Source organism: Theropithecus gelada, chromosome 8 (genome assembly GCF_003255815.1).
Source record: "Theropithecus gelada isolate Dixy chromosome 8, Tgel_1.0, whole genome shotgun sequence".
NCBI lineage: Eukaryota > Metazoa > Chordata > Mammalia > Primates > Cercopithecidae > Theropithecus > Theropithecus gelada.
Window position 1 is genome coordinate 38,054,167 of NC_037676.1, and position 18,222 is coordinate 38,072,388.

General features: G+C 37.8%; 1 protein-coding gene and 1 pseudogene across 2 annotated transcripts in view; one reads left to right on the forward strand and one right to left on the reverse strand.

Annotated features, from left to right (window-relative positions):
• The window catches only part of ADAM32 (ADAM metallopeptidase domain 32), a 164,332-nt gene that overhangs the window by 37,324 nt on the left and 108,786 nt on the right, over positions 1–18,222 (forward strand). For both annotated transcript variants that reach the window (XM_025393909.1, XM_025393910.1), the window contains exons 4-7: positions 263–338; positions 2,925–3,001; positions 4,405–4,582; positions 14,014–14,082. In XM_025393909.1, the coding sequence (XP_025249694.1) occupies positions 263–338; positions 2,925–3,001; positions 4,405–4,582; positions 14,014–14,082 (400 nt within the window). The remainder of the gene's footprint in view (positions 1–262; positions 339–2,924; positions 3,002–4,404; positions 4,583–14,013; positions 14,083–18,222) is intronic.
• Positions 10,632–11,827, reverse strand: LOC112629975 (annotated as a pseudogene).

The window sequence follows — 18,222 nt, forward strand, 5'->3', positions numbered from 1 at the left end:
GATGTTTTATCTAAAGATTCAGACAGTAAATGTTTTAGACTTTGAAGGCCATATGTTCTTTGTCAAAACTAGTTAATCTCTCATCTTATAGCATGAAAAGAGCCATGACAATATGTGGGTGAATGGGTGTGGCTGTGTTTCAATAAACCTTTATTTACAAAACAGAGGGTGGGTCAGATTTTGGCTGAGAGTGTCAAGTTTACTGTGTTTTTATATGTTTCAAAAAGAATAATTTAAAACATTTCCTCTTTTTTATATTCAGGTATTTTTTAGCAGATAATTTTATGATTTATTTGTACGATCAAGGATCCATGAATGCTCGTTCTTCAGATATTCAGGTACGATTTAAATTCTGTGTTTTATAGTTTTTTTTAAAAATTTTTTTTACATTAAATAAATGCTTTATTATACAGAAGTCTCTCAGGATTCACAGGGGATATATTTAAGATATTTATTTATTAATGATCAAGCTTTTCCTGAAGTTTTGGTAAAGACAAATTAGATTGACTTAGCACCTTTCACAGGGCTGAGAACATAGTCACTATTTTTTTAATTAATAGATATTTTGTTAAATAAAATATTTATTATTTATTTATTTATATTTTGTTTGTAAGAATATAAATTAACGAGAAATGTGGACACAAATGTTATGAGACACAAATCACAGATCAAAAACTCTTTCTTTTTTTCTTAACTCTTCCTCATCTCATCCATCATTTATACATCCATAAATCCTATTGACCCTGCCCTTCAAACTAAGTGTCCAGCATCCACCTTCTTCCTCTGCCTCCATCCACTGAGACCACCCATTTCCAAGTAAACGCCATCTCTAGTTTGGATTATTGCCATAACTTCCTGAATAATCTCCCTGCTTCCTCACCTTGCCCATCCTTTCATTTTATTTATTTATCCCTTTATTTTATTTATTTATTTTTGTATTTATTTATTTATTTTGCCCAGGCTAGAGTACAATGGTGCGATCTTGGCTCACTGAAACCTCCACCTCCTGGGTTCAAGCGATTCTCCTGCCTCGGCCGCCTGAGTATTTGGGATTATAGGCATGCACCACCACACCCAGCTAATTTTTATATTTTTAGTAGAGATAGGGTTTCACCATGTTGGCTAGGCTTGTCTCGAACCCCTGACCTCAGGTGATCTGCCTACCTCAACCTCCCAAAGTGCTAGGAATGCAGGTGTGAGCCACCGTGCCTGGCCTTAGTCAGTTCTCAATATGGTGACCATATTGATCCTGTTAAGACATAGTCAGATTACCCTGCTTCTCTGCTCAGAACCCTCCACGGATGGCCTCCCACCACTCACAGAGTGAAAGCCAGAGTCACCTGGTTCCCTTTTACCTCTCTGACCTCGTTTCCTGTTATTTTCTACCTCGTTCACTTTGTTCCAGCCTTGTAGTTCTTCAAATATAACAGCTATGTTCTCCTTTCAAAGACTTCATACTTTCTATTTCCTGGTATCCAAATGCTTGTTGTTTCCCAACAGACCCATATGTTTTTCGTCCTCATTTCCTTCAGGTCTTTACTCAAAATCACCCTATTAGTCCTTGACTAACCCCTACTTTAAATTGGTCTCTTACTCTTAATACCCCATTTCCTTTACCTTTTTTTTTTTTTTGCCCTTTTCTCATGGCAGTTATCAATACATGATTTATCATATATATTTTATTTATTTACTTTATTTTCTGTCTCCCCAGTGCAATATAATCATCCCGAGGGCAGGGCTTTTGGTCCGTTTTATTCACTGACGTAACACCAGTGCCTAGAAAAGTACCTAGCACATGCTTGGAATATAATAAAAATTTGTTGAAATATTAAACTAGATATATTGCTTCACTTACATTGGATGGGATCATCATTTTGTTTTATTGCTCCCTTTTCCTTCCCTTAGTTCCATCTAAGCAGTGTGTTACTAAGAAATCTTAACTTTATTTATAATAAAATTTACAGCACCATTGGGTATTGGAAATTATGTAATTTTCACATCTGTGACAATGTTTGTGACTCTGTGTATCTCTAGCTTGATTGTACTGTGCTGAGAGACCAATTCTGTGCAATTTAATTCCTTTGCAATCTGTTGAGTCCTGCTTTATGGCCTGGAGTATGGTTTCTATTTTGTAGATATTCCATGAGTGTTTAGAAAGCATATATTCTAAAGTTTTTAGGTATAGTATTCTGCATGTATTAACTAGGTCATACTAACCACGTTGTTCAAACCTTTTGTAGATTCTGAACACTTGATCTATCAGTTACTAAGAGAAATTAACTTTAAAGAACTTTTTATAACTGCAGATTTTTAAATTTTTACTATTCTTTCAATTGTGACTTTATATATTTTGAAGCTGTGTTATTAAGTGAATGCCAGTTTGGAATATTTGTGTCTTCCTGGCAAATTGAAATGATTATCATTACCAAATGTCTCTGTTTATCTCTAGTAATGTTTCTGGCCTTAAAGTCCACATTTCCTCTCTTAGTGCAAATTCAGAATCATCCTTTCGGTTTGTGTTGGCATCTAGCCCTTCAATCTTCCTGTGTCATTGTATTTTTATGACTCTTTTTTAGCACCATATTAATTAGGTTTTTAAAGAAATCCAGATTTACCATCTTTGTCTTTTAATTGAGGACCTAAATTTATATACTGGGAGATATTTTTACCTAAAGCATGAGACAACACTTTGGAAGCAGGGTGTAAAATAGTAATCTCAAGTCATAATCTATTATAAAGTGTAGTTAATATAGTGTAAGTGGCAATTATGGGGAGAATTTTTTTCTGAATGTCACTTTGCTTGTACTGATAAAAATCATGGAGCCTGTGAAAAATATTCAGAAGGTTCTATCAAGTATAGAAGTAGGAAGGCACTAGAAAGTTTTGTCACTTCCTAAGTAACTACTTTACTTTTTTCTTCCTAGACTCAATGCTACTATCAAGGAAATATTGAAGGATATCCAGATTCCATGGTCACACTCAGCACGTGCTCTGGACTGAGGTTGTTTTCTATTGTTGATTACAAAACACCGTAGTTATGATATTTGGCTGCAATGAATTTGTTCTCTTTGTATTAAGTGTGGGGCTGAAGGAGGATTCCTATGTGGACATTATTTAATGATATCCCCCTCTGAACATGTTTCCTATTCTCTTAATTCTCCTCACTTTCCTCACCGATCAGAAACATTTCTAACCTTTCCAGTGGTTTAGATTTCCTAGTCTCCTTGCTCTATGTCTTATGTTTCCTTGACTACAGAAAAGACCATTGAACGTGTTTGACTACAAGTGTTGGAGAAGCTAGGTTTAGGACAGCTCAGTCACTGTCTTGGAAAACAGGGAAATTAATCACTGTAATGCTGTATGCTTGCACACTTAGCAGTTGTGTAGGTAATTTCTGTTGCTTTTATAACTATAAAGAAGTGAAATGGAGAGTTGGTTTTGCAGATTAGGGTAATCTTTTGTCTTCTCAGAGTCATCTCTAAGACAGGTTTGGGTCAAAATACTGGACTGAAAATGTATTTATGTTACCCACCATGTATTTTAGTGTTGGAGATATAAAGATAAACAAGAGATGCTTTTTCTCAAGGAAATCATCTTCCAACTGAGGAGGCAAATTATATATAAACAATTTTTAATACTCATAAAAATACTCATTTTTCTAATGATATTAATTATCTTGAGCTCTTCAAGAATTATTGGGTTTCCTCCTTAGGGCTTAGGGAGTTTTCCATTCTGTCAGGAAATTTTCCACCTTCATTTTGTAGTGTAGGATGCTTGTTTTCACAACTGTGCTTCTTCAGTGCTTCCTACACAGAACCCTGAAATTTGGATCTGAAATCTGTTTTTTAGGGAGTAGTGACTTGGGCTGTTACCTGTATTCAGAGAAAAATAGTGATACAAGTCATTTACTCTTTAAAATCTTGCTTTTAATTTCTTATTCAAGAGTATATAAGCAAAAGTAGTAAATATTTCATAATTCTGCCAAATTTTATTTTTAAAAGTAAAGTGTCTCACTGTATATATTTGTCATATATGCAGTATAATCATTTTTCAAAAGCATGGCAAACCAGAGAGAGAGTCATCATGATTTCTGTTTACAATAGTTTTAATTGAGATACTGACTTGGAAAACAATAGAATTATTCAATTACTGTTATGCTATGTACTGTGTAACTAGCAATTGATTAAGTAACTTCTGCTGCTCTTACAACTATACAGAAATGAAATAAAAAATGTGTTTTGTGGATTAGGGAAATCTTTTGTCTCTTCAGAGTCATTTCTAAGATGGAATTCAGATCAAAATACTGGACTCAAAATGTTTTACTTTTTTTCTTTTGGATTTTGTCAGAAATCCATTATATAGATTTGATTAAAAGCACTTAAAATTGTATTTATAATTACACAGAGGAATACTGCAATTTGAAAATGTTTCTTATGCAATTGAGCCTCTGGAATCTGCAGTTGAATTTCAGCATGTTCTTTACAAATTAGAGAATGAAGACAATAATATTGCAATTTTTAGTGAAAATAACAGAAGCCTGGAAGAACACCCAATGGATGACAACGTTTCTATAAGTGAACAAGTGAGTTGTGTATGTTTTGTTACTACTTTTAAAGCAGTTATTACTTACATTTAATTTATTTTAAAAATAAATTTATGAGCCCACTGTACAATTGTAGTAAATATCCTTTCCTTGTGAACATCTTATCTTTTTTTTTTTTTTCTCACTCTGTCACTCAGGTTGGAGTGCAGTGGACACATCATGGCTTGCTGCCACCTCTGCCTTCCGGGCTCAAGCAATCCTCCCACCTCGATCTCCTGAGTAGCTGCGACCACAGACATGCACCACCACACCAGACTAATTTTTTGTAGAGACAGAGTCTCACCATGTTACAATGCTGGTCTCAAACTCCTAGGTTCAAATGATCCATCCACCTCAATCTCCCAAAATGTTGAGATTACAGGTGTGAGCCACCGTGCCTGGCTGTTCATCTTTCTGTTACCTAACAATTTCCTTGAAACCGTACATCGCCTTTTTCTCATTGCACCAATCTACCATTTACTTTTTATGATCCACTTTATTTTAGTTCTTATTTTGTTTGTTATGTTCTTATTACTTTCCAAAAATTCCCTCTTGTATATTCAATATAAACTTTAAAAACTCAGTCCCTGCTTTTGCTTCTACACTTCTGGAAGTTACTCAATCAAGTCAATAATTTTAAAGGTTATATTCATGACCAATGAGTCAGCATTAATTAAATCATAGATATAATTAAAATGTCATAGGCAGAATTGCTGATTATGGTCATGTAAATTGTTCAGTGAACACACTATGTAACTGCATGTGTTGGTGCTTACAAAAGCAATTGTGAAAGAGAAAATTTTTATGCCAAGTAACATTGGCATCAGTATGCATAGTTTATACAAGAGTGTGTGGCAGTAGTCATTATTTCCAGTATATACTGTCCCTGTTTTCTGTCAGTAAAGAAAAAATCACCAGGCCAGGCGTAGTGGTTCATGCCTGTAATCCCAGCACTTTGGGAACCCAAGGTGGGCAGATCACCTGAGGTCAGGAGTTCAAGACCAGCCTTGCCAACATGGTGAAACCCCGTCTCCACTAAAAATACAAAACTTAGTCAGGTGTGGTGGCAGACGCCTGTAATCCCAACTACTCGGGAGGCTGAGGCCGAAGAATTGCTTGAAACTGGGAGATGGAGGTTGCAGTGAGCCGAGATCACACCACTGCACTCTAGCCTGGGTGAGGGCAAGGCTCCATCTCAAAAAAACAAAAAACAAACAACAACAACAACAAACACCAAACCTCAGAATTTAGCTGGGCATATAAACGAAGACTGTATTTCTCAACCTCCCTTGCCTCTTAGGTAGGGCAATATGACAAAATTATGGCCAGTGACATGCGAGCAAGCATAATATGTGTTACTTCTGGCTTGAATATTAAAAGGAGGGGTTTTATCTTCTTTCTCTTTTCTACTGGCTGGAGTGTGGACATATTGACATATTATGGTCCACAAGGATGAGGCTGATGCCATACAGGTAGCAGAGAAACAAGGTGATATGAGCCTTGCTTTTGAAGAATTTTCAGAGTGGAACTACCATACCTCTTCACAAATTTACGTGAGAGAGAAATAGACTCTAAGTTTGTTTAATTCACTATTATTTTCTGTCTCTGTGTGGATGGCAATCCTAAATCTTAAATAATACAGGGTCCAAATGAGAGTGCAGCGCCAGAGTTTTCAGTGCTAGCAAATACATGTATATAATTTCAAATAATGTTTGTGAACTAGATGCTGAACTTTTTTTTCTTGCCTTGTAAAAATTTCTAATTTGCAATGACTGAGATGACCCAGCGTAGTGAACAATGTCAGTGCCCTGCCCAGATCCCCTCACATTCCTCTCTAGTATATTTTTGTGGGCCTGATACAGGAGGGTGGGACACCCTATCTTTGTTTATGCCTTTGCTTTGAACATGTGCCACTTGTAACTCTTTTTTTGTGGGCTGCCCTTCAGCTAACTGAAACTGCTTTGCCCAGATGGCAAGGTAAACATAACTGCTAGAGATTTACATTTCCCCAGGGTGGTCCTTAGCCAGCACCTCACCAGTGTGGGAAAGGGTGAGCTCAGTTTCTTGTTACAGGTCAGGACCACTCTGTAGCACAACTTACACACCAGATTTTCTCTGTGGGACTGTGTCTGAGAGCACACTCTTTGTGTGGATTCCTCCTGATCCTAATACTGCTTCTCCCACTCATTAACTGGTCTCTCCTGGGAGAACTTTCTTAGTAAATTATCTACATATAAATCTTGTCTCAGATTTATCTTTGGGTTTCCTTTGAACACCAGGAAGTTTTCACATATTTGTTTTACAGTGAAGTGATAATTACTACAATAAAGTAATTTGAGCACATATGTCAGCCAAACTGCATTTGTATCATTTGGAAAGTGGCATGATCTGGAAAGTGGGGAAGCTTTGGATTCCCACAGATATCATCGTTTGTCTGGACAAGTGTTGAAGGAAAGAAAAACAGCCAAATGAAAGACAGACAGAAAGTTCCTCATATATATGTATATGTATGTGTGTGTGTGTGTGTGTGTGTGTGGATATATATATACACACACATATAATTATACTTTAAGTTCTTGGGTACACGTGCAGAACGTGCAGGTTTGTTACATAGGTATACATGTGCCATGGTGGTTTGCTGCACCCATCAACCCGTCATCTACATTAGGTATTTCTCCTAATGCTATCCCTTCCCTACCCCCGACCCCCTCGACAGGCCCCAGTATGTGATATTCTCCTACCTGTGTCCATGTATTCTCATTGTTCATCTCCCACTTGTGAGTGAGAACATGTGGTCTTTGGTTTTCTGTTCTTGTGTTAGTTTGCTGAGGATGATGGTTTCCAGCTTTATCAATGTCCTTGCAAAGGACATGAACTCATCCTTTTTTATGGCTGCATAATATTCCATGGTGTATATGTGCCACATTTTCTTTATCCAGTCTATCATTGATGGACATTTGGGTTGGTTCCAAGTCTTTGCTATTGTGAACAGTGCTGCAATAAACATATGTGTACATGTGTCTTTACAGTAGAATGATTTGTAATCCTTTGGGTATATGCTCAGTAATGGGATTGCTGGGTCAAATGGTATTTTTGGTTCTAGATCCTCGAGGAATTGCCACACTGTCTTCCACAATGGTTGAACTAATTTACTCTCCCACCAACAGTGTAAAAGCCTTCCTATTTCTCCACATCCTCTCCAGCATCTGCTGTTTCCTGACTTTTTAATGATTACCATTCTAACTGGCATGAGATGGTATCTCATTGTGGTTTTGATTTGCATTTCTCTTAATGACCAGTGATGATGAGGTTTTTTTTTTTTTCATATGTTTGTTGGCTGCATAAATATCTTCTTTCGAGAAGTATCTGTTCAAACTCTTCACCCACTTTTTGATGTTTTTTTTTTTTTTTTTTCTTGTAAATTTGTTTAAGTTCTTTGTAGATTCTGGATATTAGCCCTTTGTCAGATGGGTAGATTGCAAAGATTTTCTCCCATTCTGATTATCTCAATAGATGCAGAAAAGGCCTTTGATAAAATTCAACACCGCTTCATGCTAAAAGCTCTCAATAAACTAGGTATTGATGGAATGTATCTCAAAATAATAAGAGCTAGTTATGACAAACTCACAGCCAATATCATAATGAATGGGTAAAAACTGGAAACATTGCCTTTGAAAAGACATTGCCAGCACAAGACAAGGATGCCCTCTGGCATCACTTCTATTCAACATAGTATTGGAAATTCTATAGCCAGGGAAATCAGACAAGAGAAATAAATAAATCGTTTTCCAATAGGAAGAGAGGAAATCAAATTGTCCTCATATGTTTTCTTAGTTACTGCATGTCATTGTAATTTATGATAATCTGTGTCAAGAATCTCAATAGCCTGGATGGATGCATAGAGCAAAGTGGCAATAATGGTAGCAACAGAGGCAGTAGAGCTCTACCTTTGTGTGACAATAGCATTACATTGACAGAGGCCAAACATGTGAGGCTTCCTGAACTGAGAGACTCAAGATATAGTTGCTCATACCAGTAGAAGAGTCAATGGATGGATTAATTTCTGAAGTAGTAGGGTTTTCCTTGATGTGCAGAAGCAGGATGACACGATAAATATAAAGAGCAGTGTGGCAGTAGATTCAGGAAAAGAGATGTCTAAGCCATACAGAGCACCAGTTGTAGATCTTGACTCACTGCAACCTCTGCCTCCTAGGCTCAATAAAGACTTAATTTGACATTTGCGAATTGTTTTCTATATGTCTTATATCTTTTTTTGTCTCAGTTTCTCTATTACTGCCTTCTTTTGTTTAGTTGATTTTTTTTTCTAGTATGTCATTTTGATTCCCTTCTCATTTATGTTTCTTGATGTAATTTTGGTTACTTTCTTAGTGGTTTCTCTGGATATTACAATAACATCTTAAATTTATAACAATCATAGTTTGAATTAATACCAACTTAGCCTCTATAGTATACAAAATGCTGTTTCTATACAGCTTTGTCTTCTTTATGTTTTTATTATCACAAATTATCTAATACATTAAGCTATGTTAATGATAATACAATGTACAATAGCTTAATAAGTATTGTGTGATACATTTTCTTTTAAATAATTTGGGGAAAAGTGAGGAACAACAAACCAAAAATATAATAATCATATCTTTTTTTTTTTTTGAGGCAGGGTCTCACCCTGTCATCCAGGCTGGAGTGCAGTGCTGGTGCTGTGATCATGGCTTACTGCATGCATCCTTTACCTCCTAAGCACAGGTGATCTTCCTGCCTCTGCCTCCCAATTAGCTGGGACCACAGGCATGTGCCACCATGCCCAGCTAATTTGTTTATTTGTAGAGACTCTGTCTTCCTTTGTTGCCCAGGCTAGTCTCAAACTCCTGGACTCAAGCAGTCCTCCCATTTTGGCCTTCCAGAGTGTCAGGAGTGTAAGTGTGAGCCACTGCACCCAGCAATAATAATATCTTCTATAGTTACCAATGTATTTACCTTTACTGTGTTTTTAATTTCTTTTATTGCTTCTTGTTACTGTTTTGTGTGCTTTCATTTTAAACTGAAGGACTACCTTTGGCATTTCTTGTAGGGCAGTGTATTAGTTTACTACAGCTGCCATAACTTTACCATGGACTGGGTAGCTTAAACGAGAATATGTATTTTTTCACAGTTCTGGAGCCTAGAAGTTTGAGATCAAGGTGTTAACCAAGTTGTGGTTTCTTCTGAGGCCCCTCTGCTTGGCATATAAGTAACCGTCCTCTCCCTGTGTCTGCACAAGGTCTTCCTTCTGTGTTTGTGTTCTAATTTTCTCTTACAAGGATACCAGTTACATTGCAAGAGCCCATCCTAATGACCTAATTTTCAATCTGATTACCTCTTTACAGGCCCTGTCTCCAAATAAAGCTTCATTCTGTGATATAATGGGGTTAGATCTTTAACATATGAATTTTACTGGGATACCATTTGGCCTGTAATAAGCAGGCAGGTCTACTAGCAATGAACTTTTTCAGTTTTTATTTATCTGGGAATGTCTTAATTTCTCCTTTATTTTTGAAGGATAGTTTTGTCAGATATAGAGTTTTTGTTTGACAGTTTTTTCCCCTCCAGCACTTTAAATGTCATCCCACTGCCTCTGGCCTCCCTGGTTTCTAATGAGAAATTAGATGTTAATATTATTGAAGATCTCTCATTTGTGAGGAATTGCTTTTCTCTTGCTGTTTTCAAGGTTCTCTTTTTATCATTAACTTTGGACAACTTGATTATAATATGTTTTGGTGTGAATTCTTTTGAGTTTATTCTACTTGGAGTTTGTTAAGCCTTTTGGATGTGTAGATTCATGTCTTTCATAAAATTGGGGAGGTTTTTACCTATTACTTTTTCAAATTTTCTTTCTGTCCCTTTCTCCTCTTCTACTAGGAACTCTTCTTATATATGTGCTTGATGGTGTCCCATAGGTCTCTTAGGCTCTGTTCATTTTTCTTCACTCTTTTTTTTCAGTATCAGATAACTTCTATTGAGATCCCATCAGCTGCACAATCTGTTCCAGGCATTAAGCTCCTTCTTCCTTTGCAATCTGGTCTTTCTTGAGTGGTCCCATGAATGCTTCTTTTCCATGGTTTGGAAGTGGCCATGGCCAAATTTAAAGGTAGTCTCAATGAACTTAACATCAGTCTTCTCCAGAGCCCACTGCTTGGTCTGCATCAAGACTTGTGGAGGATGAGCCCCTGCTTCTTAGTTCCCACCACACAGCCCTTCAGCATGACAAAGTCATTGGTCACTTTACCATAGTGGACAAAGCCACCCAGAGGGTTGATGCTCTTGTCAGACAGGTCATAGTCAGTGGAGGCATTGATCAATTTGCCATCCTTGATGAAGTAGCCCTGACTGATCTTATAGATCTTCTTGTTGAACTCAGTGCAATGATGGTAGCCTTTCTGCCCAGTACATGCCACAGAGAAGGTCATATGGGCAGGATGCCATGCCCCAATATAGGCAACCTTGCACAGCCCTCAGTGGGTCTTGTAGGGCAGTTTGTTGGTATACCAATGACTGGTGACTTCTTTGTAGCCTTTGCCCTTGGTCACCCATTTGATGTCAATCATCTTGTCCTGCCCAAACACTTGTTTCACAGGTACCTGGTCCTCTAGCCTCTCCAGGGACCAGTCCAGTTTCTCGGCCACAGTGCCTCTGTTCACCTGGATCTCCATCACATGGGTCTTCTTTTGACATAAAGGAAGCAGGTGCATCTGGGTGTAGGTATTGATGCGGATGACTTGACAGTACTTCTTCATGCTGTTGAAGTCCTTCTCCAGCTGCTTCTTGTCATCCTCACCCTGCCATTTCTTGCAGTACTTGGTAAAGGCCTTCTACTTAGCTTTATGCCAGTTCCTATAGAAGCGCCTTTTGCACTCATTGCTAATGTGCTCAACAAAGATGGTCTTAGGAATTCAGAGGCCTTGAGGGGTTTCCATATAGCCCAGGATGCCTACAACCACTATGGGCAGTGTCTCCACAATGGTCACAGCCTCTACCACTTCCTTCCTGTTCACCTTGGGTCCTAGCCGGTCAGCTTTCCACACAATGTGTCATGCCAGCCTTGTATCCCATGAAAGCTTTGAGGTGGACCAATTTAGAAGGGTCATCACTGGGGAAGCTCTTCACCTTACCATGATGCCTACTGCTGTGTTTCCAAGGCAGGAAGCCCAGGGACGCATGTCTTGGAGCAAAGGATTTCCTGCAAGACATCATGCCATCAAATTCTGCTAGTAGAGCTTTATTCTTTTTTTTATTGTGCTCCTCATGTTGAATAATCTTGATTGATTTGTTTTGAAGTTTGTTGATTCTTTTTTTCTGCTTGCTCAACTATGTTATTGAATCCTAGTGAATTTTCATGTATTTTACTTTTCAGCTCCACAACTTCCTTTTTATAATTTCTGTATTTTTGTGGATACTCTCTATTTGGTAAAGTATCATTCTTCTGCTTTCCTTTAGCTTTTTTACATAGTTTTTCATAGCTTTTTGAACGTATTTTAACATAATTAATTTACCTTCTTTGTCTAGTAAGTACAATGTCTGGGCTTCCAGAGGTACCATTTCTATTTCTAATTTTCTGAGAATGGGCCATACTACTTTCTTGTTGTTGTTGAAATTTGAACATTTTGAGTATTTTGATGTGGTAATGCTGGAAATCAGATTCTTCCTCACTCCCCGGCAAGGTCTGTTGTTACTGCTTGCTGTGGGTTGTAGTTGTTTGCTTGTTTACTGACTTTTCTAAAGTAAAGAAATATTTTGTGAACAATATTGTCTAGTAGTCACCTAGTGATTTGATAGAGATTTCTTTAAATTACTGGAGCCGAAAAAGAAAAAAGACTTCCTTGGTTTTTACAGATTGACTCTGGGTTTTGATATACATGCAACACTTATTCCAGATGTTGACAACTAACCCTTGGCCTTGACTTGTGCTTGTACAATGTCTGAAAGCCAGGCAGAGGAGAAAGCTTAGTGTCAAGTCTTTTCTGAGTGTGTGTCCAGCCTTGGGCATGTGGGTGGCCCTCTAGATTTCCCAGTATATGCCTGAGGTTTTCAAAGCCTTCATTTCTCCACCCATTTCCTTACCCAGCCACTTTCTTCCTAGACTTTTTAGTGTGCCTTCTGCTTTTCTTGTCCATTTTTCCTTGCTCCAAGGGCTCCGGCCAGTATATTTGCCTTGAAATGCTTTTTATAAACACTGCCTTGGAGTCCACTCCAACTCTGTGAAATTTCATGGTGGAGGAAACAAAGGAAAGCTTGTGAGCAAAACCATTAGGGAGCCACTGGACAGCTCAAAACACATAACCATAATTCTTTGAGAACAAATTTGGTATTTCTTCCTCTGGCATGGGAAAGCCACACCAGGAACATGGGCCTCTATCTTCATGGATGCCAATGAGCTGGATGTGTGAGATGGGATGGTAGGTGGGTCAGTTCAAGGACCACAATACTCTCTTATAGAAACCCAGCAGCTTTTTTCCCCCTCAAGCATTGTCTAGTTTTTTATTTGTATGTTTTTCTGGGGCAATGGTGTGAATAGGCCATTTGCTCTTATCATCCGGCAGGCTGGTCAGATGTGTACAGGCAGGGGTTCCAAGATCAGGAATGGCAGTATGAGAGGTGACTTAGGCTCAAGATTGGCAAAACAACACTTCTATTGCCTTTATTGACTCAAGCAAGTTACAAAGCCCAGCCCAGATTGAGAGAGAGGAAAAATAAACTCACCTCTTGATGGGAGGCACTGAAAAGTCATATTGCAAAGGACATGAATACAGAAAGGAGCGTGGTGGCTCACGCCTGTAATTCCAGCACTTTGGGAGGCCGAGGCGGGCAGATTGCGAGGTCAGGAGATTGAGACCATCCTGGTTAACACGGTGAAACCCCGTCTCTACTACAAATACAAAAAAAATTAGCCGGGTGTGGTGGCGGGTGCCTGTAGTCCCAGCTACTCAGGAGGCTGAGGCAGGAGAATGGCGTGAGCCCAGGAGGCAGAGCTTGCAGTGAACTGAGATTGCAGCACTGCACTCCAGCCTAGGCGAAGAGGCGAGACCCCCTCTCAAAAAAAAAAAAAAAAACACCTCAAAACACATATAGTTTTTAAAGCAAAAGTTTATTTCTGATATGCAGATGAAGTAGATGGAAATGCTAGGTGTTTTTTCTTAGTTCATAAACTGGAAGTTGTAAATATATTGAGATAGATGTTATAACTTCATGGGCAATCTTCTAACTACTTGACTACGTTGCCATAAAACTTAAAACTTTATTTATGGATTTTAACCAATTTGATAAAGCAAACACCTCTGCATATCTTGTAAGTGCTGTGGTAATAGCTTTAAAGAAGAGTTCAAGTAAAAAAATTATGAAAATTTTCATGTATTATATGTGGTTTTCCTTTTTTCTAGTCAGAACCAGCTGTTCCAGATTTATTTCCTCTTTATCTAGAAATGCATATCGTGGTGGACAAAGCTTTGGTATGCGTTTTGCTTTTTCTTTGCTTTGAAATATTTGCTCCAAATGTGTGATTATCCCTAGCTAGCTAGACAGAAACTAAAAGATTCCAATGTTCTTACTCACATGTCATAGAGACAATAGTGGAAAAATGTACAAACTGAGACACTAAATAGTCAAAATAATACTAGTTTTGTCAGAAATGTTTTATTTGAAATACTTACATAAGAGTACTGCAGAACAAAATGTATTTTTTTTCCCTGGCACTTCACATTTATAGAGTCCCTCTCAGTCCATACTACCTTTTAATGGTGATTTTGGTAGAAGTGAAATTCTATTTTAGGGAAGTTTGAAGAGCAGAATGTAGTCCAGGGAACATTCCACCGTAGAATATTTATTGGGACAAAAGTGATGATAGTATAACTATCTATTAGAATGACTTTCACTAATGAGTCAAGATGTTTTTTAGCAGTTTTTGGTGGGGCGCCCATTCTAGTCTATCGTTTACCTGATGAAAAGAGTACCTCGAGATTCTTAATTTCCATAAACAGTCTGAGGCCTCTGAATTTCAGAACCTTGGGGTGATAACTTAGTTTGCGGTCAACTAGATATGTCTTTATTTCTTCTAATAGTTGAAAGATTTCAGAAAATAGAGATTAAAAATATACTTTCTAGGTTTTATTCTGATGATAAGCAGCTGTTTGTGTATACCTACGGAACACCACAGTGGGTATGACTAGTCCTCATTGGCAATTTCTATTCCTAGAGTTTAGAGCTTGTCAGGAAGCCAGAGTTAAGGTCAGGGACCAGGAGGGATTTGGAGAAAGATGTGAAAATAACTTGATTTATTAGAGTACAGGGAAAAGGGCAAAGGGAACATTTAAGAGAACGTTGAGACACTGAGATAGCTGAGAGAAAATTGAGGTATTTCTGGTAAACACAACTAAGTTTCCAGGAAATATTTTGGATTATGAAAATTCTTCTGTTTTTGGATTATGTTATATATTTTGAGAGTAGTTTCAAAAGCTTGTCCAAATTGCCAGGTTTTCAAGTCATATAATGCTGATTAAATATTACTACTTTAAGTTCTTATACATGTTTACATTTTCTTTAATAAAAAAACCCCTTGGTTAGGGCGTGGTATATGCCTGTAATCCCAGTACTTTGGGAAGCTGAGTTGGGTGGATCACCTGAGATCAGGAGTTTGAGACCAGCCTGGCCAACATGGTGAAGCCTCATCTCTGCTAAAACTACAAAAATTAGCCAGGCGTGGTGGTGCACACCTGTAGTCCCAGCTACTCAGGAGACTGAGTCAGGAGAACTGCTTGAACAAGGGAGGTGGAGGTTGCAGTGAGCCGAGATCGCATCACTGCTCTCCAGCCTGGGTGACAGAGGAAGACTCCATGTCAAAAACAAACAAACAAACAAACAGACAGACAAACAATCATAGTATTCATAGTTCCTTCAGTGACTTTATAATTTGTAAATCTATAATTATGGCATCGTGAATTCACTGCCGTGATTGTAGAAAGCATATGGTTCTATATATACACAGTTTAATAATGGAGACAGACATGGAAACACAACTGTAAGTTGTTATACTATAAGAACATCCAAGTGGGTGTTTTAAAATGTAGGTTTTATTATTACTCAGGTATATTGAAGCCAACAGATCAGGAGATGGTTGCTATTGAAAAGACAGTCTGTTTAACTGTACATAGTACATACTCAGTTTCCAATGGTAGGGGGCACTCTCCATCATTCAGGGCCCACAAAGGGAAGTACTGAGGTCAGTAAGAAGGGAAGGTGTCATTGAAATATTTTAAATAGGGGAATGACATATTTCTATTTTACCTTAGAGTAATCATTTTGGTAATAGTGTAGGGACCAGATGGCTGGTGGGAAAATTGAGGGGGAGGAATCATTTAAGAGATTATTTTAATAATCAGGGTGAAAACTTATAAATAGGTGGCATCAAGAATAAAAATAAAGGAACAACTTTAAAAGTTACTGATTGGGTTGAACTAGAAGAACTTGATTTGATTGATTTATTCGTTTACTTAGCAAATTCACTGAGCATCATCTAGATAACAGTTGCTGTTCTAGCCATTGGGAATATAGCAGTGAATACAACAGAACAATTTCCGCTCTCATGGAGCATATAGTGTAATAAATGTAGGATGTGTTAGATAATAATACCATTCACTAAAGTAGTGAAAATATAAGTAGGAACAGATTTTTGAAGGAAGATCATGAGTTTACTTTTGAATATATTTATTTTAGTTTTGGATATGAGTTTACTTTGGGATAATTTGAGGCTCCTGTGGAACATCCAAGGTGATGTACTGTAGAGAGTTTGTCTATGGATATGTGCAGTTTGATGTAGTTGCAATCCAGTTTTTCAGATTTCAAGAGCGACGTATATGTATGTATACACACACACACTCATTTGTGTGTGTGCATGTGTGTGCAGTTTTATGCAATGGTATTACATAAGTAGCCTTCCATAACCATTGCCACAATCGAGATACTCAACAGTACCATCACCACAGGAGTCTCCTTTGTGATCCCATTAGAGCCACACCAATCCCCTGCCCTCTTCTGAGCCCTTGGGGGTCCACTAAGCCATTCTCCTTCTTTGTGATTTCACACATATTGCATAAAGTTATCAAGCAGTCTGTATCCCTTTGAGATTATGTTTTCATGCTGAGCATAATTTTCTTGAAGTTTATCCAGGCAGTTCCATGTATCAACATTTGTTTCTTTTTATTGCTGAGTTTATGGTAGGAATGTACCACAGTTTATTTAACCATTTAACCATTGAAGGACATATGAGTTGTTTCTAGTTTTTAGCTATTATGAATAAAGCTGTTATGGACATTCATGTACAAGTATTTGTGTGAGCATCAGTTTTTTGAGATAAATGCTCAGAAGTGAGATTGCTGAGCCATATAGTAAATCCATTCTTTGTTTTGATTTCAAAGAAGTTGAAGTTACCAAACTCTTTTCCAGAGTGGCTGTACCGTTTTACATTCCCACCAGCAATGCCTGAGGGATCCAGTTTATATTCATTTTTCACTTATTAATGTTTTGTTTTGAACTGTTGAACCCCAAAGCAGCCTCATACCTCTGACAGTAGACAGAAATGAATCTTAAAAATACTATATAAATTTGTTTGAGTTCTTTGTAGGTTCTGGATATTAGCCCTTTGTCAGATGAGTAGATTGCAAAAATTTTCTCCCATTCTGTAGGTTGCCTGTTCACTCTGATGGTAGTTTCTTTTGCTGTGCAGAAGCTCTTTAGTTTAATGAGATCCCATTTGTCAATTTTGGCTTTTGCTGCCGTTGCTTTTGGTGTTTTAGACATGAAGTCTTTGCCCATGCCTATGTCCTGAATGGTACTACCTAGGTTTTCCTCTAGGATTTTTATGGTATTAGGTCTAACATTTAAGTCTCTAATCCATCTTGAATTAATTTTCATATAAGGAGTAAGGAAAGGATCCAGTTTCAGCTTTCTACTTATGGGTAGCCAATTTTCCCAGCACCATTTATTAAATAGGGAATCCTTTCCCCATTTCTTGTTTCTCTCAGGTTTGTCAAAGATCAGATGGCTGTAGATGTGTGGTATTATTTCTGAGGACTCTGTTCTGTTCCATTGGTCTATATCTCTGTTTTGGTACCAGTACCATGCTGTTTTGGTTACTGTAGCCTTGTAGTATAGTTTGAAGTCAGGTAGCGTGATGCCTCCAGCTTTGTTCTTTTGACTTAGGATTGTCTTGGAGATGCGGGGTCTTTTTTGGTTCCATATGAACTTTAAAGCAGTTTTTTCCAATTCTGTGAAGAAACTCATTGGTAGCTTGATGGGGATGGCATTGAATCTATAAATAACCTTGGGCAGTATGGCCATTTTCACGATATTGATTCTTCCTATCCATGAGCATGGTATGTTCTTCCATTTGTTTGTGTCCTCTTTTATTTCACTGAGCAGTGGTTTGTAGTTCTCCTACAAAGAACTCAAACAAATTTACAAGAAAAAAACAAACAACCCCATCAAAAAGTGGGCAAAGGATATGAACAGACATTTCTCAAAAGAAGACATTCATACAGCCAACAGACACATGAAAAAATGCTCATCATCACTGGCCATCAGAGAAATGCAAATCA